The 25,271-nt window shown below is 41.8% G+C and overlaps 1 protein-coding gene across 6 annotated transcripts in view; it reads left to right on the top strand.

Annotated features, from left to right (window-relative positions):
• AVEN (apoptosis and caspase activation inhibitor) overlaps nucleotides 1-25,271 on the top strand; it is a 156,470-nt gene that overhangs the window by 77,471 nt on the left and 53,728 nt on the right. For 2 of the 6 annotated variants that reach the window (XM_087875474.1, XM_087875480.1), the window contains exon 3: nucleotides 13,526-13,682. The exons of the other annotated variants lie outside the window; for them this stretch is intronic. In XM_087875474.1, coding sequence (XP_087731600.1) covers nucleotides 13,526-13,682 — 157 coding nt within the window. The remainder of the gene's footprint in view (nucleotides 1-13,525; nucleotides 13,683-25,271) is intronic. 6 annotated transcript variants of the gene reach the window in all.

The raw sequence follows: 25,271 nt of genomic DNA, 5'->3' as shown, positions 1-25,271 counted from the left end.
CTGCAACGACTTGTGGGGTTGGGAGTGGGAGGCACTCTTCTACGGTGGTTCTCCTCCTATCTCTCGGGCCATATGCAAGCGGTGTTGGCAGGGGGGCAGAGATCGGCTATGAGGCCCTTCACCTGTGGGGTGCCCCAGGGGTCGGTTCTCTCGCCTCTCCTGTTCAACATCTATATGAAGCCGCTTGGGGAAAACATCTGTAGTTTCGGGATGCAGTATCATCAATATGCCGATGATACCCAACTTTTTATATCCACCCCGAACCAGCCTAGTGATACCTTCGATGTGATGTCCCGCTGCCTGGAAGCAGTACGGACCTGGATGGGGAGGAACAGGCTCTGACTCAACCCTGCCAAGACAGAGTGGCTGTGGGTACCGGGATATGGGTTCAATCTAGATATTCCATTGTTGATAATCGGGGGTGAAGTGTTACCCCCTGTGGATAGGGCCTGCAACCTGGGTGTCCTGCTGGATTCACGGTTGTCTCTGGAAGATCATGTAGCGACCGTGACCAGGGGGGCATTTGCCCAGGTCCGCCTTGTGCATCAGCTGCACCCTTATTTGGACCAAGATGCCCTACGCACCATTACTCATGCACTGGTCACCTCCCGTCTCAACTACTGCAACACTCTCTACCTAGGGCTGCCCATGAAAACCACTCGAAGGCTTCAACTGGTGTAGAATGCGGCTGCGCGGGTTGTGATGGGAGTGTCCCGACACTCCCATGTTACACCCCTCCTGCGTGGCCTGCATTGGCTACCAGTTGCCCTTCGGGTGAGGTTCAAGGTGCTGGTTATCACCTATAAAGCCCTGCATGTCTTAGGTCCAGAATATTTGTCAGACCCCCTGCAGCCAGCAACAATCTCCAATTGCCTGGAGACAGACAGGGCCTCCTCAGGGTGCCGTCGGCCAGACAATGTCGGCTGGCAACCCCCAGAGGGAGATCTTTCTCTGTAGGCGCACCCACCCTTTGGAACCAACTTCCTTTGGAGCTTCGGATGGCCCCTGACCTTCGCTCGTTTTGCCGTGATTTGAAGACCTGGTTATTTTGTAGCCTGGACTGATGAGGGGGGGGGGGTTCTTAATAGTTTTTAAACTGATTTTAAACTGTTTTAATTCGGACTTTTAATTTTATATTGCATTAATGTCATTGTGTATTTTACTGTTGTGAGCCGCCCTGAGTCCATTGGAAATAGGGCGGCATATAAATCGCATTAAACTTAAACTTAAACCATGTCACTCATTTCACAACTGCTTCTCTTCACCATGGTGATAAGATAGGGCAAAAAACGTTAAATGTGAGGACAGTCGTAAATTCGAGGACTGGTCAAAAGTGCGAGGACCAGTCAAAAATAACTTGTTCAGGCCTATGAGTAGTCCATATGCACAAAAGGACTATCCAGAGGGCTGAAAAAAGTGATTTCTGACAGGTCCTCGCACTTTTGACCGGTCTTCGCACTTATGACTGGTCATCATTTATGCCCATTGTAACATTCTTAACAACCATGTCACTCATTTCACAATTGCTTCTCTTCACCATGGTGACAAGATAGGGTGAAAAACGTAAAATGTGAGGACAGTCGTAAGTTTGAGGACTGATCAAAAGTGCGAGGACCAGTCAAAAATAACTTTTTCATATCGTCACCCCTACTGGCTCGGCCGAACCGGACCAAACCGGGAGGAACCCACCACTGCATGCTAGCTAGGAATTGCAGGCGCTGTACTGGTTGTCAATTTGTTTCTAGGTGAGATTCAAGATACTGGTGATTACACTTAAAGTCCTACATGCTTTGGTACTTCCCTATCTTTAAGATCATGTGTTCTAAATAGATTTTACCTGCTTAATCTGTATGGAGATTCTCAATCACCCAGATCATGGTTACACCAAAGGTACTTTTCAAGAAGCAACTGGACTTGAAAATGTTTAGCTTCTCACCCAAGAAGCTTCTTCAATTCTGACTGAATGGTGAGGAATTCAGGATTAAAGAAGCTTCTTGGGTGACAGGTGAAACATTTTCAAGAAAAACTTAAGAAAGTCCACTTGTCTTTTGAAAAGCACCTTTGGGCTTTTACCTGCTTATAATTCAGGAGTCTTCATTTAGCAATCATAATTGAAACCAGTATCTTAGTAACCATTAAATGAAGTGGTCTGTGACTGTGCTTATAATTTTACTTCAGCTTTCCTTTTTTCCCCATTCTTCCAAGTTTTGGAATGCTCACCCTAGTGTTAGCAAGAAGAGAATTAATGTTTGTTATTGGAGAGGAAGGGATTACAAGAGAGTAAGTGGGCACACAATGGGAAATACACATTGAAAGGAATGCATTAGCGGTGACTGTTTGCCTAGCATACTCACATCCAAGTCCCCAGCCCCTTAGGAGACAAGCCCAGGAGACCCAGAGGTGAACATACAGAGCAAGCAACTCCTCTCTTGGGAATGATTTCCCACAACATAAGAATTTCAAATTCCTGTCTAATATTCAGGAAATATTTAAATGCAGTATGTGGATCTTTCAATGTGTGTTTGAGATTTAGGCAAGATAGATGTTTGGAATGAATGTGGCTGCTTTTGCATTGCAAGGAATTTTTTTTTTTTTTTAAGATGCAATGATTTATGTTGAATGGTATTGCATCTTAAAATTTAGTATGTTTGATTGTTGGATAATTTGTGAACTACTGTAATTTTATACATTGCAGTCTTTGTTGTAAAGTCCCTTAGACTCATTGATGGATACAGCATAAAAGCATTTGTAATAAATAAATAAAATGAAATAAAAATAACCACAAGGAAAAGCAGGAATAATATGACTTAATAAAACGGCTATCACATGAAGCTACAAGAAAAAATGAGAGAGAGCTTGATGTAGCTGTAGATATTAACTCCTAAAAAGCAATAAAATCCTTAGAGTAAAGAGCTTAACATAAAGCTGTGGAATTTTTCTCTAGACAGATAAAAAATATTAAGAGACATTTCTCAGCCTTCCTTACCTATATAGTTTGTCATTACAACTTGAAAAAATAGAGCTCCATGGAACCCTATTTCAGGCAAGGAAATATGAATGATTTCTTATTTATGATGTGAAAAGCTAGTCATTCCTCAGGGATTGCCAAATGACTTTAGAAGCACAATATGGCTACATTGCTTGGTTAATCTGCCCTTCCTTTCTTAATCTTACTGGCCTGTATGAAGAGGTTGCATTTAATAATAATATGAGAAAAATGTAATGATCTACAGAGAAACCAGATTATGATGAAGGTGATGATGATATAATAGAAGACTGGAAAACTCTTTCTTTGTGAGTTAAAGGTATTTATCTATATTTATTTATGGCATTTCTTTGTAGTGTAACAGTCAGCAAAATAGATAAATAATAACAAAAAAAAAAAACCCCATGCAATCACAGTAACTATAGTAAAAAGAGCATTGTGATAAATCTTTCACTTATTTCACCAATCTCCATAATGACAACATTTTAACAGTTTCATTATTCAGTTTGTTGGGTAACAGTAACGTAAAAGAAATTGTAGATAAATAAATAAATTTTAGCAAATGCCCATTGTGTAGAGAGTAAAGAAGTTGGCCTTGATAGAGATGTACAGGAACCATACTACTTAGGCAAAAGGGGCTGAAACCTCTTTTAAATACAGAAGAAAATAACATTTGGGAGTGGCTCAGATAGAAGTCCTGCTAATTCACTTAACTATGAGAAGGAGAAGGTACAGAACAATCAGACTTGCAAGATTCTTTTATTCAAACTAATCTCAATAAAAGTAGTTTTAGCCTCCTTGTTAAGTTGATTTCTTGGTCTGGGCTACCTAGTGAGGCTGACCCATTCTCATTCCTCAGAAAAAGCTATTTCATAGAAGGAGCTATTGATGATTTTAGCAAACTTCCCAATATTGAAAGTCATGAGCTAGAATTTAGTACTACCTGGTCTATAGATGTGGGTACTCTGAGTTTGCATAAATTAAATTACATTGAATATACAGATGGTTGCTACTTTTTGGGGAGATAAAAGAACCTGCTACTGCTCTGTCAGATCCTCATATTTCTATACTTTGTCCTTATTTAATTTTGAAAGTATCCTGATACAAGTACATGACTGTAGTATTTCTATGATTCCATCTTCACCCACATGTCAGCGTTTTGGCATCATTGTCGTTGTTTGTAGATCTGCTTGTTCAGACATGTTCTTTCTCAATTAATGTGTAATGGTGTTTTCTTTTTTTCATTTTGCTGAAATTACTTCTGATACAGTACATTTGCTTCTAATATAGTAGCATATGGAGGATTGCAGAGTAGTCAGTATCTAGTTTCCTCCATTAGTTGCATTAGCAAGAATTATGTGGTCCCTGCATTGATTATATGAAAAGGAGTTATTTCTAAGGAATTGCTAATATGTTGCTATCCCTCCCTGATTACTAAGTCATTGTCCAACCTTCAAGTTGTTCCTTCCAGATTAAAAAAAATAGAAAATGGCACCTTCAAGAAAATTCATTAATTGGAATACCATTTGATTGGCTGTCAGTGAGTTTCGACAGACCCAAGAGGTCGAAAATTTGCCTGAGATTTTCCTTCTTTCCTTAAGATTATACTATTGATCCTTTTGTCATCTTCTGACATAAGAACCACGTTTCCCCGAAAATAAGCCCTCCCTGAAAATATTTAACCACATGCGCAGCCGGTCTTGTTAGGGTTAAGGAGACAGAGCTGGAAATCAGGTAAGTCGGCAAGAGGAGCTCCATCTTGCTCCATGCACCCCAAATTTTTTAAATTTTTTTTTTTTAATTTGATTTATATGCCGCCCTTCTCCGGAGACTCAGGGCGGCTTACAATGCGTTAAGCAATAGCCTTCATACTTTTGTATATTTTATACAAAGTCAGCTTATTGCCCCCACAAACTGGGTCCTCATTTCACCTACCTTAGAAAGGATGGAAGGCTGAGTCAACCTTGAGCCTTGGAGAGATTCGAACCAGCAGTAATTGCAGGCAGCTGTGTTAATAATAGAGTGCTTAGACCACTGTACCTTCATAATAAGACATCCCTGAAAATAAGGCCAAGCGCTTATTTCGGGGTTCAAAAAAATATAAGACAGGGTCTTATTTTCGGGAAAATACGGTATAATCAATGCCATCAGGTCCTTGATCTTATTTTAAAACCTATAACTGGTAATCAGCATTTGTTCTTTCTTTGGCCAGATATTCTTTTTCCAGACATTTTTGCCCTCCAATTAATCAAAGATTCATTTGGCTTCCATTTTTCCCCTTACATTGTTTCTATATTTATGTATAGTTATTATTTCTCAAGCCAGAGTTCTTTATCTTTTTCCATAGGGAGATCTGGTTTTAACTGATAAAAAATACAAGTTGAGTCCGAAACTTGCTTCACAGTTGTAGCTTCATAATCAGTTCCAAAGGCAGTTCTATATGCTTCACAATAATCCAGTCTCTAGATTATCAATGTTTGAATCACAATAGCTGAGGAAAGCATACAGTAGCTTAATAGACACTCCTAGTCACAAAGTCCTTCTTTTTAAATATAATTATGTGAAATATTTGCAACTGCTTTTTATGGCAAACCTCATAAAACTGTGTTAATAAATAAAAACTATCCATTAAAAAGAATAGAGGAAATTAATAAACATGCATTATATGCTTAAAACATGCTGTTGCCATGCTCTCGTAAATTGATATTCCATGGGGCAAGAGAGAAAGCCCACTTTTTTTTTTTTAAATTTGATTTATATGCTGCCCTTCTCCGGAGACTCAGGGCAGCTTACAATGTGCTCAGCAATAGCCTTCATCCTTTTGTATATTTATACAAAGTCAGTTTATTGCCCCCACAACTGGGTCCTCAATTTACCTACCTTAGAAAGGATGGAAGGCTGAGTCAACCTTGAGCCTTGGCGAGATTCGAACCCTGCAGTAATTGCAGGCAGTTGGTCTTAATAACCAGCTTAATAACAGGGTGCCTTAGACCACTGTACTACTGTATTACCGAGGCACTTCAAAATTGCCACTGCTCAGCCATCTGCAATCTGCACTATGGAGAGCAAAACCTTCCCTGTAGTTGAGCCTCAAGATATTTTTCTGAATTAACACTTGAATTTTGAATCTTGCTCAACAGAGGACCAGCAGCCACTGCTTATCTTTTGCAAATGTAATTAAGAACCCTAAGCAACATCATAGTTATTAAGAGTCTCATAACTGAAGCAGTTTACAAATACTCCAAATAAGTAAATAACAAAATAGCTTCTTTGGTAGCTATAGCTTCATGATGGGTTTCAAGAGCAGTGCCAGGGTTCCAAATAACAAACCCTTCAGTCAGCCCTGAAGCCATTTTGGGAGCATCTTCAGGACTGCCAAGCAGTTCTGTATGCATTATAGTGATTCAGTCTTGAGATTATCATTGTTTGAATCACAGTAGCTGAGAAAAGCATAGCTGTTAATAGGTGCTCATAGTTACAGAAATTGTGTAGGCTTCTAGCAATAATAATGAATGCAGGAGCATTTGCAAATTGTGAACAACAGAGTGAATAAAATTCTATTTTAAACAGCACCTCTTCCAATACTAGACTGGAAATTACTCATTCACAATGCCTCAATCATGTTGGCATTCGGATTGACTTATTGATTCTTATTGACCATTGTCCAATCCACCGCTTCTTTGAAGCAGTGGTATAGGCTATGTAAAACCTCTCCTGATTCAGATACATCACAGAGAAATAAATAGCAGGTGTCATCAACATACTGTTGACATCTTTTCCTCAATCCTCTAGAGAACCATCAAAGCTTTCTTAACCGTTCTGAGTGGCATGATATAAATATAAGGCTGCTTCTTATTTCAGGATCTCCTTGACTGCAAGAATTGGTTTGCTGCAAGGACTGCAAACAGTTTGAAGTTGGGAAAAATGGTAGTGTCAAGACTCAGGGTTCTTTGGAGGTTGGTCACTCAGTTTCATATTCTTGGTAAATCTTCTGATGAATGGTGAGTTGTAGTCTTTCAATGGTGTTAGAACAATGTAGATTTACTTTAATGTTTGGAAAACAATGCTTTATCACCCCATTCTGAATTAAATGCAGGGCAGGCAGTTATTGCCAGCCTGAATTCTAGTAATAGTGCCATCATTAAGCATTTTTTAAAGATCAGCTGTAGGAATGTCAGTTCTTTAATAAATTTTAATAACAGGATTATGGTGTTGGCAGGATTACAGCAGTGCATGTTCTTTGTCTTTTTCTCTATCTGACTCTTCTAGTTGCCATAACAACTTGATTGTACCATAGCATTTCCTACTTATAGTTAAAGTTCTTTCAACACAGCTGTTATGAAATACATATTTTAGGAATTTATCATTTATATCTATAGCTCCAATGCAAAGTGTACCTTTTTCTTATAAAGAAATAAGAAATTGTATTGATTAAGTTGACAAAAAAATTGGACCACCCAGAGAGCATGTGATCATCTCTGCGTAACAATAGTGACTTCAGTATATGGGAAAAGAAAATAAGTATTAGTTAGTCTTTTTAAATCAAAGAAATTATCAAGATATTGTAATGACCGAAAGGAAGCATAAGGCATTTCTTGTTTTCTTTAAGCCTAAAGCCAAATGAAAAACAGCATACATAGATTTCTGATCCCATTTTTCTCCAGGATATTTTAACTTTGGGGTGGTATAGAAGAGTTCTCTCATATTCTTTAAGGTATATAATTAGATGATTGTCCTGATTTTTTATTAAAAAAGGCTGCCAAACATTGAAATAAATCTATTAGCTAAAATAATGATATTCTCGTTGATCTCGGCTCCAGTGGTCAGGATCGGGTAATGCCATGATCCAGTTATTGATTGAGTCTGCATAGCTGAGAAGCTCCTCCCCTTTGTCCTGCTTCCCAGCTTTCTGACTCAATCCGGTTGAGAAAGGCACGTTTGAGCCTTGCTCTGGCAAAAATTTCCCTTTTGCCTCCAGTTTATTTCTAGCTCCCAGACCTCTTGGTTGAGCTCCCAGCGCAAAGGGGTTCACACCCGAGACCGCTGGAGGCCAAAAGAAAACTCTTTTGGCTGTGAGGCCTGCTGGTTCCCGGCTGGTTGAGCCTGGTCCTCACTTCTGCGTGGAGGGCTATTCCCTCTACCGCTGCAGCCTTCGTGGCTGGAACCTCTTGCCTGGCCAGGCTGAGGTATCTCTGCCAGCTATCGGGGATCTGATAGCTGTAATACCGCTGCTGCTGGAAAAGCCTCAGAAAACAACGAGCTTGCAGAGTGCTGGATTGACATCAGAGCCTTCCTTCGGCTCGTTTGGGACAGCACAGCGGCGGAGCGGCTTGAATCCACAGCCCTTGCTCCGTGGGTGGATCAGATAGCCTGATCTTCTCCCAGGCTCCTGGAATTGCTTGTGAGTAAGGGGGGGGAGTTTGTTCTCCTTTTTAAATGTTTTTTGTTTCTCCTGGGGCCAAATTAAGTTCCGGCGGCCATTTTAGAATTCCGGTGGCCATTTTGGAACAGCCTCATGGCATTAGAGGCCTAGCCAGAACTTCAGGCCTGCCTTAATTCTCTACCTTGCCCTTTATTACAGCACTATTGGAGGCCTATTCTTCTAATAAAAGGAATTACAGACCCTTCAGATGGCTTCCCAAAGGCCTGCCAGAACATCCAAGCACCCCCCACAACAGGAGGAATTCAGCTCCTCTGACCCGGTGCCTGCTAAGAGAAGCAGGAAGACCCACCATACTTCCAAGGGGCCCAAGCCCTCCCAATCTGCAGCTATGTCAAAGGAAGAGCTCAAGCGCCACAAGGCTATTGAAAAGGCCATCCAGAAGGCCATTCAAGCAGCTTCCTTACAGGAGAATGTATCTCTTAGCCCCCATCCCTCTAGGGTGGTGACACCTTCAGCTAGCACTGTACCTCCTCCCACAGGCCCAGAACCTGCTGCTTCCCCTGCCCAGCCGCAGGGGGTAGATAACCCAGGGCAAGCTCTCTCCCCTGCCTTATCACCAGATAGGGACTCTCCCTTGCCTGAAGGGTTGAAGGAAGTTAACGCAGCCTTATTTGGGCCCCAACCTGAGGTTTCTTCTGCCCCTTCGCAGCCCCAGGGGATTCCTGTACAGGTTTCCACACCCTTGGCTCCCCCTGCCCCGGCCCCTGAGCCCCAAATAGCTCCAAACCTGGCTTCCTTTATCCGAGAGGCCATTAGGATGGGGGTTAGGGAAGAAATGCAGAGGACCTCTTAATGGGTGTCCAGCCATTCTTTTTCACAGGTGGATGTTGAGGGCTCTATTCTCTCTGTAGCAGAAGCAGCCCCTCAGGGTCCTGAGTCCCCTGCCCATGCAGAGTCCACTGATCATTCTGATAAGGAATCCATATCCGCCCCTGATCCTATGGATCAGGATTTGTCTGAGGACGAAGACTTAGGCCCCGACCAACCAGCATTTGTGGGGCTCTTTAAGCACCAGCTCTTTTGTTCCCTACTCCACAAGGCCAAGGCCATTACTGGTTTGGGCTCTTCTCAGGCCTCATCTGTCAACACGGGGGAGGGTCCTTCCTCATCTATACCCCTCTTTGAAGTACCTACCATTGAATCTGAAGAAATCCCGGGCCCCAAGATTTTTCGGGATGTTTTACAACGCCAGTGGGCGGCTCCGGCGTCTGGCCCCAGTCCCAATGTCTTAGACAGACGTTTATATAATTTGGCTCCTGAATTATCTTCTCTCCTGCAGGTCCCTTCTGTGGACCAGCCTGTGGCAGAACTATCTGCCCCCACTAATTTGACAGGGCCACCTGAGGAAGGCCTACGCCCGGAAGATAGGCGCCTGGAACATTCCCTTGTTAGATCTCACCAGGCTACTGCCTGGTCGGTCAAGGCCTCCTTGGCCGCCTCCTTTTTTAACCAGGCCTCAATTTTGTGGCTCCGCCAACTCCAGGCCAGGCTCCCTGTCTCCAATTTAAGGGCCCAGCAGGACATAAGCAAAATCATTGCAGCCCTAGATTTTTCAGCGGATGCAACTTTAAATTCTTCCCGCTTCGCTGCTAAGGCCATTGGCTCTTCCATAGCTGCCCGGCGTCTACTCTGGCTTCGCCAATGGCAAGCCGACGCCAAATCTAAATGGCGTCTAGCATCTTCCCCCTTCGAAGGCCCTAAGCTCTTTGGAGCCCCTCTGGAGCTTCTCCTCATAGAGTCCAAGGACAAACGCCGTATTCTGCCCAGCTTGTCTCGGCGTTCCGACTTCAGGTCTCAATCTAATTTCCGTCCGTTCAGACCTTCAGACGGGGGTTTCTCTGGGAGCTGTCGCCAACGGTTCCCCCCACCTAGGCAATTTAGACCCCAGGACCGCCAAGGTCCTCCCCCTAGAGGTCAGTCCAGATGGCCCTTTCGAGGGAGCAGGGGGCGGGGGTTCCGTAGATCACGCTGACGGCTTGGCCCAGCTTCCCATTGGAGGCCGCCTGGCTTCCTTCGCCAGCCAGTGGGCAGCTACCTCGTCGGACACCTGGGTCAGGGAGACCATCAGCTCTGGCCTCTCTCTCAAATTCCTCTCCACCCCCCCCAGAGAGATTTCTTCGCTGTCCCGTCTCCCGGAACAGATCCTCCCGGCTCCTGGTGGCATCAGCCATTCGTCACTTGTTGGTCATCCGAGCCATCGAGCCGGTGCCCCAGGAGCAGCTCGGACAAGGCTTCTATTCACGCTTGTTCGTTATCCGGAAGTCTTCGGGGGGATGGCGAGCGATACTAGATCTCAAATCCCTGAACCGCCGGATAGTGTACCGGCGGTTCAAGATGCAGTCCCTCCAGACCATCTTGGAGGGCATCAGACTTGGAGACTACCTCTCGTCAATCGACCTGACGGAGGCATATCTCCATGTATCCATCCTCCCCGCCCACCGCAGGTTTCTCCGCTTCTGTTTCCTGAGCAGCATTATCAGTACAGGGCTCTTCCATTCGGCCTCTCATCGGCCCCCAGGGTATTCACAAAATTGATGGCCGCCATCGCGGCCCTCCTCAGGTCCATCCCCATCCGGATGCAGTTCTACCTGGACGACCTTCTGGTCCAGTCGGTCTCGGAGAGTCAGGCCCTTCAAGATCTCTCAACGACTCTCAGAGTCCTGGAATCCCACGGATTCGCTATCAATCGGACCAAGAGCCATCTGGTCCCGGCCACGCGTCTCCAGCACCTGGGGGCGATCATCGACACGAGCCTATGCAAGGTCTACCTTTCCCAGGATCGCCTGGCCAGCCTGCGGTCTCTGGTCAGGGCAGTGAAGGCAGGGAGGGGCTCTTCCCTGGCTTCGCTCTCCCAACTCCTGGGAAAGATGGTCTCTTGCATCGGCATAGTTCCCTGGGCACGTCTACACTGCAGGGACCTGCAGTGGTTCCTCCTACCTTACCAGAAACGGGGGATGGGGTCCTCCCTCCGGCGGGTCCATCTTCCTCCCAAGGTGCTCCAGTCCCTCGATTGGTGGTCCTCGGGAGCTCTTCTCCAAGGGCGGGAGTTCAGGGTTCCTCAGTGTCTTATACTGACTACAGACGCCAGCCTTCACGGCTGGGGGGCCCACCTATCCTCCTCCCTCGCCCAGGGTCGATGGACCCAGGCGGATTTAAAGCACAACATAAACTGGTTGGAACTCCGGGCCATCCACCTGACCCTACGAGTCTTTGCCCCCGAGGTTCAGGACAAGCATGTCCTGGTCAGAATGGACAACGTGGCCGCCAAGCCCACATGAACCGCTTGGGAGGGACCCGCTCTCGGCATCTCATGGAGGAAGCCGAGAGACTGGGCTCCTGGGCGGAGTTGCACCTAAGGTCATTGAGGGCAACTCACATCTCGGGGGTGGAGAACTCTCAGGCGGATTGGTTGAGCAGGACCATGGTGGACCCCGGGGAGTGGGCCCTGGAACCTGCTCTCTTTCAGGAGATCACATCTCGCATGGGAGTTCCAGTCCTGGACCTCTTCGCCACACGGAGCAATCGACAGACCCAGAGGTTCTTCACACGGTTTCCAGAACCAGGAGCCGAGGCCGTGGATGCTCTACACAGCGTCTGGCCTCCCGGCCTTCTATACGCCTTCCCTCCTCTCCCCATCGTGGCCAAGGTCATCAGGAAGATGTTACAAGAGAAGGCGGAGCTGCTGCTAATCGCCCCCCATTGGCCTCGCAGGCCTTGGTTCGCGGACCTGAAGGCTCTCTCGGTTCCGCCTCCCTGGTGCCTTCCCCCGGACAAAGTCATCCTTCGCCAGGGCTCACTTCTTCATCCGGACGTCGCATGGCTGCAGCTAACCGCCTGGCGATTGAGCGGCGTCTGCTGAGCTCCCGGCGTCTTCCTCCCAGAGTCGTCGCCACCATCCAGGCAGCCCGTAGACCCTCGACTACTCGCATATACGACTCCACCTGGAGGACCTTTTCATCTTGGTGCGACAGCCACTCCATCATTTCTACGGCAGCCTCTACGGAGCAGGTGCTCATCTATCTGCAGGATTGTCTTGACTCAGGTTTGGCACCCAACACACTCTGCAGGCAAGTAGCCGCTCTCTCCTCTATCCTTTGCTGTGGCTCCCGGACCTCCCTATCCTCCCGCCCTCTAGTTAGGCAGTTCCTCAGGGGGGCCTCCCACATTCGCCCGGCCCCTCTTCATAGATATCCTACCTGGGATCTTCCCCGGGTCCTAGAGGCTCTTACCAGAGCTCCGTTTGAGCCCCTAAGGGAAGTTGGGCTTCGTTTTCTCTCTTATAAGGTAGCCTTCCTCCTGGCCATTACTTCGGCCAGGAGGATCTCCGATTTGGCGGCTCTTTCAGCTCGGGAGGACTTATGTATCTTTCACCCCGACAGGGTGGTCCTCAGATTGGACCCCACCTTTCTTCCCAAGATCAATTCTCCTTACCATAGGTCCTTGGAATTAGTGCTCCCTGACTTCTGCCCCAGTCCCGTCCACGCCCGAGAAAGGGCGTGGCATACCCTGGACGTCAGGCGGGCCCTTCGCATCTACCTGCGACGGACCTCCTCCCTACGCCAGTCGGAATCTCTCCTGGTCTCATTTCAACCTTCTTCCCTCGGCAGGAAAGTTTCATCGGCCACTCTGGGCCGTTGGATTCGGGCTACCATCGCCAAGGCGTATGAAGTCCTCTCCCTTCCGGTGCCTCGGCACATTACAGCCCATTCCACACGTAGCGCTGCCACTTCAGCGGCGTGGGCCACCCAGGCATCCTTAGAGGAAGTCTGCAGGGCTGCCGCCTGGACTTCCCCCACTCCCTTCATCAGACACTATCGTCTCGATCGGTTCGCCTCGGCCGAGGCGGCCTTCGGACGTAGGGTGCTCCAACAGGTGCTCCGGGTTTCTTCCCCACCTGCTCGGGCTAGTCCCTCCCTATAGGGTTCTGCTTGGGCATGTCCCGATCCTGACCACTGGAGCCGGGATCAACGAGAATGGGCGTTGACTTACCTGAACGCTTCTTCTCGTTGTTCCGACTACAGTGGTCAGCCCCTCCCTGTCTGGGCCCTCGTAGGTGGGAAGTTTTCTGTGGATCTGTCTCTTCCCTTGTTTTACAGCTCAAAGTGCCTGTCTGCGTCGTCGTCTTTCATCAGAAAGCTGGGAAGCAGGACAAAGGGGAGGAGCTTCTCAGCTATGCAGACTCAATCAATAACTGGATCATGGCATTACCCGATCCTGACCACTGTAGCCGGAACAACGAGAAGAAGCGTTCAGGTAAGTCAACGCCCAATCTGCTTAAATCCAAATTAATTTCTCCTCCAAGACTGTTTAAGCTGCAAAACAAACAGGTCAATAGGCTAAACAATCTAGATTAATTGAAATAGGAGCTGGGGATCTGCAGTTTTTGCCAAGTCAACCCTATTCTTTTTTGTCTTCTACCATCTTCTATTTATTACATTGGAGTTTTCTCAAATATAGCTGCTTCAGTCTTGAACCCAAATATTATTCTTGTATTATACTATAAAGCTGGCAAAAGGAAACCTTCTCCACTGTGTATCTTTCAACAGCTTCCAGATTGTTTTATTTAGATTGTATCAAGTGATGTTATCCTATTGCAAAGCTACTGCTATTTTAGAACACTTTTCCTAGGCAAGTGTAAAATTCATTACATTGTTTTGATTCATGTTCACAAGTGAAATTCACAAATGAGCTTTATGTCAAGTATTCCTTGGTTAAGTTGTGCACTTGTTGTTCTACTAGTATAGAAGAACATGTATTACGATGTAGAACTGCCTTCTCTCCCATTATTGTTATCCTGTGAAATTAAATAAACTGAGGAACATTTTCTTCCATATCTCATTATTGTCTATTTTGCCCTTTCTTCAAGAGTGCCTAGTAACATTGTGTTGTTCAGTCGCTAAGTCATGTCTGACTCTTTGTGACTGTTTCTATTCCACTTTGTATCTATTCCACTTTATGCTCTCCAAAATTTGATTAGAGAAAGTAGATTGAAAGATAATGACAGGCTCAAGAATCGGTAGTGAGATTCATTGATAAATATAATACAGATACCACTGTACTTTAGAGTAGAGAAATTCCTTATTGTTTAAAGCCGAACATTTTTATTGGTTCTTAGGAAACTGCTACAAGGGTCAGATAATATAGACTTCTAATATAATATTGATTATTAGCACGACTTTCCATTGTGTCATGAGGGAAGTGTTTCGTATCACCTACTTCCTGATCTTTTTAAAAGCTGGACATGGGATCTATAAATTGAATATTCTTTGCAACTATTTAGGGTTCTTTTCCTAAGTGATGATATGAAGAAAAAAAAAAGCCCCTGGAAAGTCTCATCCTGTCTACAGTCTTCAATATGATTGTTTGATACTTTTATTCATTTATTTTGCAATTTTCTGAGTTCACCTGTGAAAAAATAATTACAATCAGGGTTCTTCCTCTGGTGAATATAGTACAAGTTTTAGTTCAGTAGCTTGCACAGACCCCCATGGGGTTCCCATTTCTCCCTCTTGTTCCCCATGTCAGAGTCTTCACTAATACTCAGAAACAATTTTGGGAGCATGACATTTTGGGAGCAACATAAAAGTGGCAATTTAATCCAGTGGTATTTCATATACTACTCGTAGAATGAATAATTAAATCTGGAAATTGTAAAATATGAACATCAGAAAGTGAAAAGCTTTTATTTAAAGATTTACGTATCAGAAAGATTGGAAAAAATACAATACCTGTCAAGTTATGAATCTACTTGATATTGTCTTTAAAGAAGCAGTGCACTTTTATAATGTTTTAAAAACATGATTGGTGCATTTTAAATGCTGATTGTAAGTTAAGTGGAAGTGAGGATGCATCATTAAAAACACATAATTTTAATGAGTTTAAAAATGATGTAATGGCAAATTTATGTGCAATCAGAAATCCAAAGGGCTTTATCTGAAGTCTTGTGAATAAAAGAAGTGTTTTTAATTTTATATTGCTCTTTAAAGAATAAATTAGAATTTTAATTAATAGAAAAATCTCATTCATAGTTAATGTGCTTCTTGTTTTTAGAATGACTAGATTATAATAGACTGGTGCAGAATACTAATTTATAAAGGTATTTATCATCAAGGTAGACTGTGTTTGTTTTGTATTCATGTATATTACAAAATCATGTTTTCCATGGCGATGCTATGCAATTCATCTGTGGGATTCCTCATTCTTCTGTTATAGGGACTGAGGGAGTACTGTGCCTTTAAATTTCTCCTTGTGGCCGCTCCCTCCTGGTTCTGTGTCACCTCAGTTATTTCTCTCAGTCTTCGTGTAGGGACATGAGTTTAGGTTTCTCTCGTTCTGAGGGATTTTTCTCTTTAAAAATTAGTGCCTTAGTGTTTATTCTTGTAGATAGTGTAGATAGTGTAGATAACTTGTGTATATAGTTGTAATTTTTTTAGGTTGGGAGCGTTTTTTTTTAAAAAAACAACACCTTCTTTTCCAAACGGTGCGCGGCTGCCGCGGAGGCAGCTAGCCCTTGGGTCATTGTTTTAGAGATATTTACTTACTTAAACAGAGAAACAGAATGACCTTGGGTACCCAAAAAAGAAGTGGGAGCAGGAGTGACTTCTGACTTCCTGTCAGCTTCCCCATTTAGTTTCCTTGTCGAAAGCTGGCAGCAAGTGTCATAAATCTTCCTTCCTTCCTTCCTTCCTTCCTTCCTTCCTTCCTTCCTTCCTTCCTTCCTTCCTTCCTTCTTGCCTGCCTGCCTGCCCTCCCTCCCTCCCTCCCTCCCTCCCTCTCTCCCTGATTAATTTAATAAACCATAGAGGAAATATACACATCTCATCCAGCCAAATCATATTTGAATTCCAATAGAGCTTAAAAATGTCAAAAAGTCTAGCAGTTTATAAATTTATTATTTTTCCATGTATTTCATGATGATTTCATTTTCTCAACCAATACTTTCAATGTCATATTGCCAAAACATTTTAATAAGAAAAATGCGGACAGTACATTTGTAAATGGGAGTAAGCAGCAATTCACATTTAATGCTAATTCATAATGTAATTGCTTTGGGTTTGGCTTATGTGTGAATCTTGACATTTTTTTCAAGAATTGTAGCGTTTACATTTTCAACTTTTTAATTTTTTCTCTAGCCTAATTCAAATGTTGAGTATAAATAAGATGTGCATTAATTTTAAAAATATTTGGGCATCTACTTGATGATTTTGGAAATAATTCACTGCATTCAACTATTCACCATCAGGGTGGGACCAGCAATCAGGAATGGGTTAACTCCATCTGATATCCAATAGGACTGCGTCTACAAGCTATTCAGCTCTCCTCTTCCTCTAGCCTTCCAGCTTTTCGACTCAGTCTGAATTGGAGGTCTTCTAGTCCAAGCCCCCTGCTCAGGCAGGAAACCGTATACCATTTCAGTCAAATGGTTGTCCAATCTCTTCTTAGAAATCTGGAAGCAAGTTGTTCCACTGATTAATTCTAACTGTCAGGAAATTTCTCTTTAGTTCTAGGTTGCTTCTCTCCTTGATTAGTTGCCAGCCATTGCTTGTCTTCAGGTGCTTTGGAAAATAGGTTGACTCCCTCTTCTTTATGGCAACCCTTGAGATATTGGAACACTGCCATCATGTGACTCTTAGTCCTTCTTTTCATTAAACATGGAGCTGGACAGGCTTTATGCATGTTAAGTATACATAATTTCAGAATTTACAGTTCAGATCCTGTTAAAGCAAACAATGTTTATACTGGCATATGGATTAGATGTGAGGATTGCTTTTTAATTGATTATCAAGATTGTTAATTGGAGGTATTTAATCATATTTTTACATGAAAGGCATAATGTATGCTTTATCTGAAAGCAAAGGTAAGTTTAACTTACATAAATCTCCAGAAGAATGAAACAGTTTATCTGAATCTTCTTCATTTTTAGGTAAACTTCACTGATCTAAAATTTTAAGAGATGCATTTTTTTCTGCAGAAACTCCTTATGTTGGCTTAGATGTAGGCTTGAACATATTGGGAAGGATTTGTCAGACTTGCTTGCTTGATTTCAATAGGCCAAAATGGTAGGAAGAACTTTGCCTTGTATTGACATTTTAAATATTTAAGGAATAATATCTAAATATAGAATTGGAAGGACATTTCTAAATTTTTGGAAGAATTTGCAATTTAGCAGGAGTACAGTATTTTTACTGCAACCACAGATTTATTAATTTGGTTTATTTAATGGGACTTCCAAATAATATATCCATTTTCATAGCAGCAGGCAGCAGGGTTTTTTTTCCTTTGTACAATTTTATAACTTATAATTATGCATAACAGCTACCATACATGGTCCTTTTAAAAAGGTAAATTGTTGAAAAATGGTAAGTACAATAGAATCAATGTAAAGAGGAAAGGAAATTAATCTTAAAGCAGTTTTTTTGGTTAGAATGAATTTGTAAGTGGTTAAGTAAAAGTTGTGCCAGAAAAAGAAAAGGGAGGCAAAATTTTTGTGTTATTCTTGTATATTAAACAAGTTCGGAGTCTAAAGTTCAGCATATGAAGTTTATGCTTATTGCTTCTGTCATCCAAGGTAACAAATAGTTATAAACCTATCCCTGATCTTTACTTGAGGAGGAATGAGGATATAATAACAGAGTCAGTCAGTTAAAAATGCTAACTTTGAACATAGTAAGCATCTTGTTCGTTCTTAGGATCTGAAAAACATAACTTTCCACCATGGAAAGTCTTAAATTTTAACCATCATTATTTTTTTTTCAAAGCTTTTAGTCTTTAGGAATCTGTTTCATAGCTAATAGATGAACAGAATTAAACATAGAATTTTGGACATATTAAATAATTTACTATATCAAATGTATTAAACTGTTTTCATATTCATATTAAGAGTGCTACATGATAGATTGGAATATGTATCTTTTAAAAAAACATTATTTTTAATTTTATTTTTGTGATTTCTGTTAGAAAATAAACCTAGCTTGTTGTAAATTCATTTTTCATCATTTTTATAATATATTTTTTGTTGCCATCCTTTTCTTAAACGTATCTTCCTGTTAGTAAATTGCATTGTAGTGAACATAATTTAAGTGATAGTTGGGAACTAAGACAAAGAGGTCATATATGATAATGATGAAATAAAATTGAATTAATTACCAAATTTATAGATGACCATTTAATTATAGCATATTTTCTATTTCAATTATAGGGCACTAAAGAGTTTTATTGGACATAAAGACTTGTTCTGGATCTTTTAATGTGATTAATGATTATATGCTTCTTAATATTTTTAGTATGTTGTAATTTCATCATCTTGCAATTAATATGCATTTTTCATATGTGCTGTTTATTATTTATTGAATTTATACTATTATTATAGAAAAATAAGTTGTGTTAGCATACAGATGTGCATGACTTGATTTCCCATCACTTGTTTATTGAATACTTTCAAGTTCAGCATAGAACATTCTGTTCTCCTGTGTGCTGCTTAGAGAATCAAAGCAATGGCCAGAGACTGAGTTGTAATTTGTTTAGTCACACCTCCTCTTTCCTGTTTAGCTCCAATTTGTTAACTCAGTCGACCTAGAGAGACTTCTGTTATTTGACCTCCACTGCTTGGACTTCTTTAAGCAAAGTTTAGGAGAAAGTAATTATTAGGAAAGCTTCCTAGTCGTTTTACAAGCAGTTTTCAGCACCACGCCAAGCCGCACGCTCATCAGCTGAGCCACGGGGATCAGCGGCAGCGAAAATCATTTCGGAAGGCCTGCAGGACGCATGGAGTCATCGGGTTCTTCTTGATCGCTCAGGAGACACTTTCTGTGAGTTGATTAGCTCGTGGAGAACCATGGTGCCAGCTCTGCACTCTTGGGCTTGGGCACAGATCCGTGGTGTCGGATTCCAGCTTCCCTGGGCTAGCTGTGGTAATTGGCTCTGAGAAGCCTTGGTGTAGGCTTTTGGATTCCTCCACCCCCCTGGGGCAGCCTATTTTATTCCTGCTTTCAAGCTGTGGTGTCGGCTTGGCATGGCTACAGCCCTAAACTGCCCTCCATACTGGTGTTTAATCACCAGGGAGGTAACTTGAAAAACAATTGGCTGTAATTATCAAAGTTTTCAAACAAGGAGTTTTTTCCTGCTGATCTAGCCACCTCGTGATTTCAAAGTGGCTTCTCGCAGTCGCTCTTCTTCTCACACCTCTGCCTCTTCCTACCTCAGGCATCAAGTCTCGGAGGCTCCAGTTACAAAAAAGGGAAAATCAAGGTCTAAGGGACCCTCCACTAAATCCCAGCCCTCTGTACAAGCCTCTACTTCATCTTCATCTGATAAGGATTGGGTCACTCAGGCCTCTATACTAGAGATCTGCAGGGCAGCCATTTGGCCCTCTCCCTTCATCAGAAACTACAAATTCGACATGTTTGCCTCAGCAGAGGCGGCCTTTGGGAGACGGTCTTGCAGCAGGTTTTTCCAGTCGACAGGATCCTGGATGTTTCTACTCCCCACCCTAGGGATACTTAGCTTGGGCATATCCCATTGCTTGGACTCTCTAAGCAGCGCACAGGAGAAGGAATGTTTTACTCACCTGAACATTCGTTCTGTGTGCGCTGCATGAGAGTCCAACCCTTCCCTAAAAATTCCAAAAGGGGTCCAGGGTCAGGGAGAGTATGTTTTTTTTTCATTACAGGTTATATCTTCTCCAGATCCAGACCATCGTTAACAAACTGGAGCTAAACAGGAAGGAGGAGGCGTGACTAAACAAATTACAACTCAGTCTCTGGCCAATTAGACAAGTTATCACCCATTGCTTGGACTCTCATGCAGCGCACATAGAATGAACATTCAGGTGAGTACAACGTTCCTTTTAGCATAAGTAAAACTCTACAGCACCAGTTTGGTATAGAAGTTAAAAGCATCAGGCTAGAAATTGGGAAACTGTGAGTTGTAGTTCCACATTAGGCACAAAACCAGCTGGGTGGCCTTGGGCCAGTCACTCTTTTTCAGTCCTAGGAAGGAGGCAATGGCAAATCATTTCTGAAATCTTGCCAAGAAAACTGCAGGGACTGCAGCACTGACCCCATTAAAAGGTAGGGGGAGACAATATGGTTGATCTGTCTGTGAAGTCCATGAAAGCCAACTGGGTGACCTTTGACCAGGCACTCTCTCTCAGCCCAACTCATCTCACAATGTTGTTGTTGTGGGAAAAATAGGAGGAGGAAGGTGTGTTGGATATGTTTGCCTCCTTAAGTTATTTGTAAAATTAATAAAGGCAGTATACAAAAAAACAAACAAATCTGATCTGCAATACTCCTTTATGTAGGAAGGTTCCATTTGACATTGTAATTGAATGCAGTCTTTCTTTATGAAGCTTTTAAAATTTGCTCCATATAGTAAAGTAAACTCTCTCATAGAGTGCAATATGGAATAACTTCAAAGAGGATCATATATAGTATGTACAATGATAAGGAAGGGAAAGAAGCGTTTTTGTTTGGGGAGATACATTTTAGGATGAAAATGCTTTCATAATTGTTTCTTATATTTGTGATCAATAATTATGATGAGGGGAGACATTTTTGAATATTACAACTAATTAATATCTTTCTTTTAAAATAAAATGCTATAATCTTTTTCAGGGTGAAGTAAGGGGGGAGCCGAGCTGTTAATGCAATTTAAGTTGAAACCCTGGCAGTGAGATAATATTTTTGCCTTCTATTATTTCAGTGCAAAATCACCCCTTTGTTTTAATACAAGAAAAGGGATCTTGTAACTCCTAAACTGTGGTTTAGACTCCAGCTTCCATAACCCCCAGCCTGCTTTCTGCTCTTTTACCTTTTCCTGATCAGTTTTGTCAGTGATGAGGTTTCCCTATCAAGCAGGTTATTGATAAATGTCTCCTTGCCTTCTTGAGAACTGCTAGTGACTTTCAAGATCTCTAGTCCTTCCTGATGTGGGTATTATCTGGAAATGGTCTCCTCATCACTTTGATATATATTACAGAAAAAAATGAAGACGAGAGCTCTGAGAGAGATAGTTTCTCCAGATTCTCCAACTTCCTTCCTCTTTAACTATCTAACTTTGAAGACGATAGGAACTAATTAGAGAAATTCTGGATTTGACCTGTGGAATAATTTCTTAGGACTTCTAGAACTGTTTTATATTTAATTCAGAAGAAGATAGGAACTAAGCAGAAAGAAGTAATCTGTAGGTGGCAATTAAAGTTTTGGACTGGGGCTCCGTAATGGCTTTTGGAAGGCAAGAGTAGAATTGCTTAGATATATTTTTTACACAGAAGATGGAGGTGATGTAAGCAAAAATGAATTTAGTCTTAGCATCATAAACAGAACAAGAGCAAAGCATTTAAGAATATTTCCCTGTGATGAAGGAATATATAAATTTAGTAAAAACCAATAGGAATATGTACTTTGAATAATCTTAAAGTGACTCCAGTAAAATAAGTCGCTAAAGGCATCCCTTTGAACTCTATTTGAGCTTTTCACTAAGATTTTCCATTTGTAAGTAAAAGTTAACCAGAACTGGAAACATACTTTTCTTCTCTCTGAGGCTTGTTATCTATTAGTTGCCTAGCAACCATGTCTTGCATACATGCAAAACATTTCTTTATATTCCTTCTTTGCTTTGTATTAAAGCATGAAAACTAGTAGAAAAATCAGAAGACTGAATATATCTATGCTTATCAATAGTCAGGTGGATAAAAATATCTTCACAGATAAATATATACAATTTATTAGGTTGAAAAAGAAAGAATAGAGTACTGCTATGTGAAATAGCATGATTCAATTATGGAATTATACTTAACTAATTTATATGTTACTAATTTGACTTTGAGCTTCTAATCTGATTATCATTGCAACTTAATTTCTATTTGGGAAGTCATTAAAAGCACTTTTCGGGATCAAAGGAATGTACATGTTTTCTTCATTCCTCTTCTCAAATCAAGCAATTTGAGTGATTGCCTTGAAGGTCATACAGAAGGATGTGTTTTAATTTTATATGGAATATAATGAATGGTTCTTAGATAGACAAGTTCTCTAGTTCTATATGAGGCAGTTTGGATGTCAAAAATATTTTCTGTTTAAATTTCACCAAGTATTTAATAATTATGTATTTATTTTAAACTTAAAATTGTTTTTAAAAAACATGGACATTATCACTGAAGATGCTGCAGCCCATTTATTTTTTTTGTTGCTCTGGGATTTTGTTTTTTTTTTTAATAAAAGTTTTTTATTTTTTAACAAACATAAATAAACACACAATCCATTTTTTTCTGAATAGAGTATTGGCTGAGTCACAAATTTGTACAGTTTTTAGTTATCTCCCAACACAATTTATGTATTTCACTTTTTGCCATAATATTCTTTCTCTCTAATTTTTCTTTTCTTTTCTTTGTTTCTTCTGATATATAGCCAATATTACCATTTACCCTAATCTTAATCAATTTTCTTTTTTTTCTCCTCTCATTGCTCTCCATGTTAAAACACTTTAATTTAAAACCAATCATTTTATAATACTTAACCCTAACTCTAAATCATCCTATTCAAATATTTTCCCATTACTCCTTTTTCACAACATACTACAGTATAATTTCAAGTGTTTTCCCTAAATTCTGTTTTTCCAATCACAGATATTAATGTTCATAACCCATTTCCTTCCCTCTTTTCTATTTCTTCCCTTATCAACTTATTCAAATACTACAATCAAATATCTTACTACAATTCACTTAGGTCTATAACATTAAAATCATTCCTTTCTATTTCTCAATTCCCATTGTTTTTTTTAAAATAAACCCACTTTTCCATTGCTTTTTCAAATATATATATTGTCTACACCTCTTCATAATAAACCATAATCATAATTTTAAAAGTTAATTTCCATTATTGCCAATAGTATCTTAATATTTTCTTGTTAAATAATAATCAAAATTAATTTTCACAATACAACATAATTTCAAATGCTTTAGCTGAATTCCATAATTACAATTAAAAACATTCCAAGTATTACAATTTCATGTACCTTCAATTCATTTATAATACTAAATAATTTTCCCTTACTTTATATATAATTTAAACAAAGTTAATTTTCAACTTTTCCTTCTCCTCTTATTTAGTAATCCATTGATCTCTTTTCACAATACACTATAATTTCAGATGCTTTTACTAAATTCCATTATTACAATTAAAAACATTCCAAGTATTACCATCTCATATATTGAACTTACTAAAATTCATTTATATTTATAGATCTTACTTCAATTTATTTATAGTTCTAAATGAACTATAAATGTTCATTTATAGTGGGGGGAGAAATTGTCCCCCTCAGAATGGGCTCGCAATTTGGGTGTCTTCCTAGACTCACAGCTAAGATTAGAGCAACATCTGACAGCTGTGGCTAGGGGGACCTTTGCACAAGTTCGCCTGGTGCACCAATTGCGACCGTACTTGGATCGGGAGGCTCTCCTCACAGTCATTCATGCCCTTGTCACCCCACGGTTAGATTATTGCAACGCGCTCTACATGGGGCTACCCTTGAAAAGTGTTCGGAGACTACTGTTGGTCCAGAATGCAGCCGCGCGAGCTATCGTGGGTGCACCTAGATACACCCACATTACACCAATTCTCCGTGAGCTGCACTGGCTCCCTATTGGTCTCCGGGCACAATTCAAGGTGTTGGTTATTACCTTTAAAGCCCTACATGGCTCAGGGCCAGGTTATCTTCGAGACCGCCTTCTACCACATAGCTCCCAGTGACTGATAAGATGCCACAGAGTTGGTCTCCTCCAGGTCCCGTCAGCTAAACAATGTCGGCTGGCGGTCCCACAGAGGAGGGCCTTCTCTGTGGTGCCCCAGCTCTCTGGAACCAGTTACCTCCTGAAGTCCGGACCACCCGCACCCTATTGGCCTTCTGTAAAGCGGTGAAGACCTGGCTTTTCCGGCAGGCCTGGGGCCATTGATCTCGCTGTTGCGATCTTGTGAGATCCGGCCACGAATGGTGTGAATGGGTTTTAATGTTTTAATTTTTAAATGTTTTTATAATTTTTTTTTTAAAATACATTGTAAGCCTCCCTGAGTCTCTGGAGAAAGGCGGCATATATATATACACACTGCTCAAAAAAATTAAGGGAACACAAAAATAAGACATCCTAGATCTGAATGAATGAAATATTCGTAGTAAATACTTTGTTCATTACATAGTTGAATGTGCTGACAACAAAATCACACAAAAATTATCAATGGAAATCAAATTTATCAACCCATGGATGTCTGGATTTGGAATTACACTCAAAATTAAAGTGGAACAAAAACATTACAGGCTGATCCAACTTTGATGTAATGTCCTTAAAACAAGTCAAAATGAGCCTTAGTAGTGTGTGTGGCCTCCACATGCCTGTATGACCTCCCTACAACGCCTGGGCATGCTCCTGATGAGGTGGCGGATGGTCTCCTGAGGGATCTCCTCCCACACCTGGACTAAAGCATCCCTCAACTCCTGGACAGTCTGTGGTGCAACATGGCGTTGGTGGATGGAGCGAGACATGATGTCCCAGATGTGCCCAATTGGATTCAGGTCTGGGGAATGGGCGGGCCAGTCCATAGCATCAATGCCTTCGTCTTGCAGGAACTGCTGACATACTCCAGCTACATGAGGTCTAGCATTGTCATGCATTAGGAGGAACCCAGGGCCAACCGCACCAGCATATGGTCTCACAAGGGGTCTGAGGATCTCATCTCGGTACCTAATGGCAGTCAGGCTACCTCTGGCGAGCACATGGAGAGCTGTGCGGCCCCCCAAAGAAATGCCACCCCACACCATTACTGACCCACTGCCAAACCGGTCATGCTGGAG

The sequence above is a fragment of the Pantherophis guttatus genome, chromosome 1, assembly GCF_059756535.1.
Source record: "Pantherophis guttatus breed Tessera chromosome 1, ASM5975653v1, whole genome shotgun sequence".
Taxonomy (NCBI): domain Eukaryota; kingdom Metazoa; phylum Chordata; class Lepidosauria; order Squamata; family Colubridae; genus Pantherophis; species Pantherophis guttatus.
This window is presented reverse-complemented; position numbering and strand designations above follow the sequence as displayed.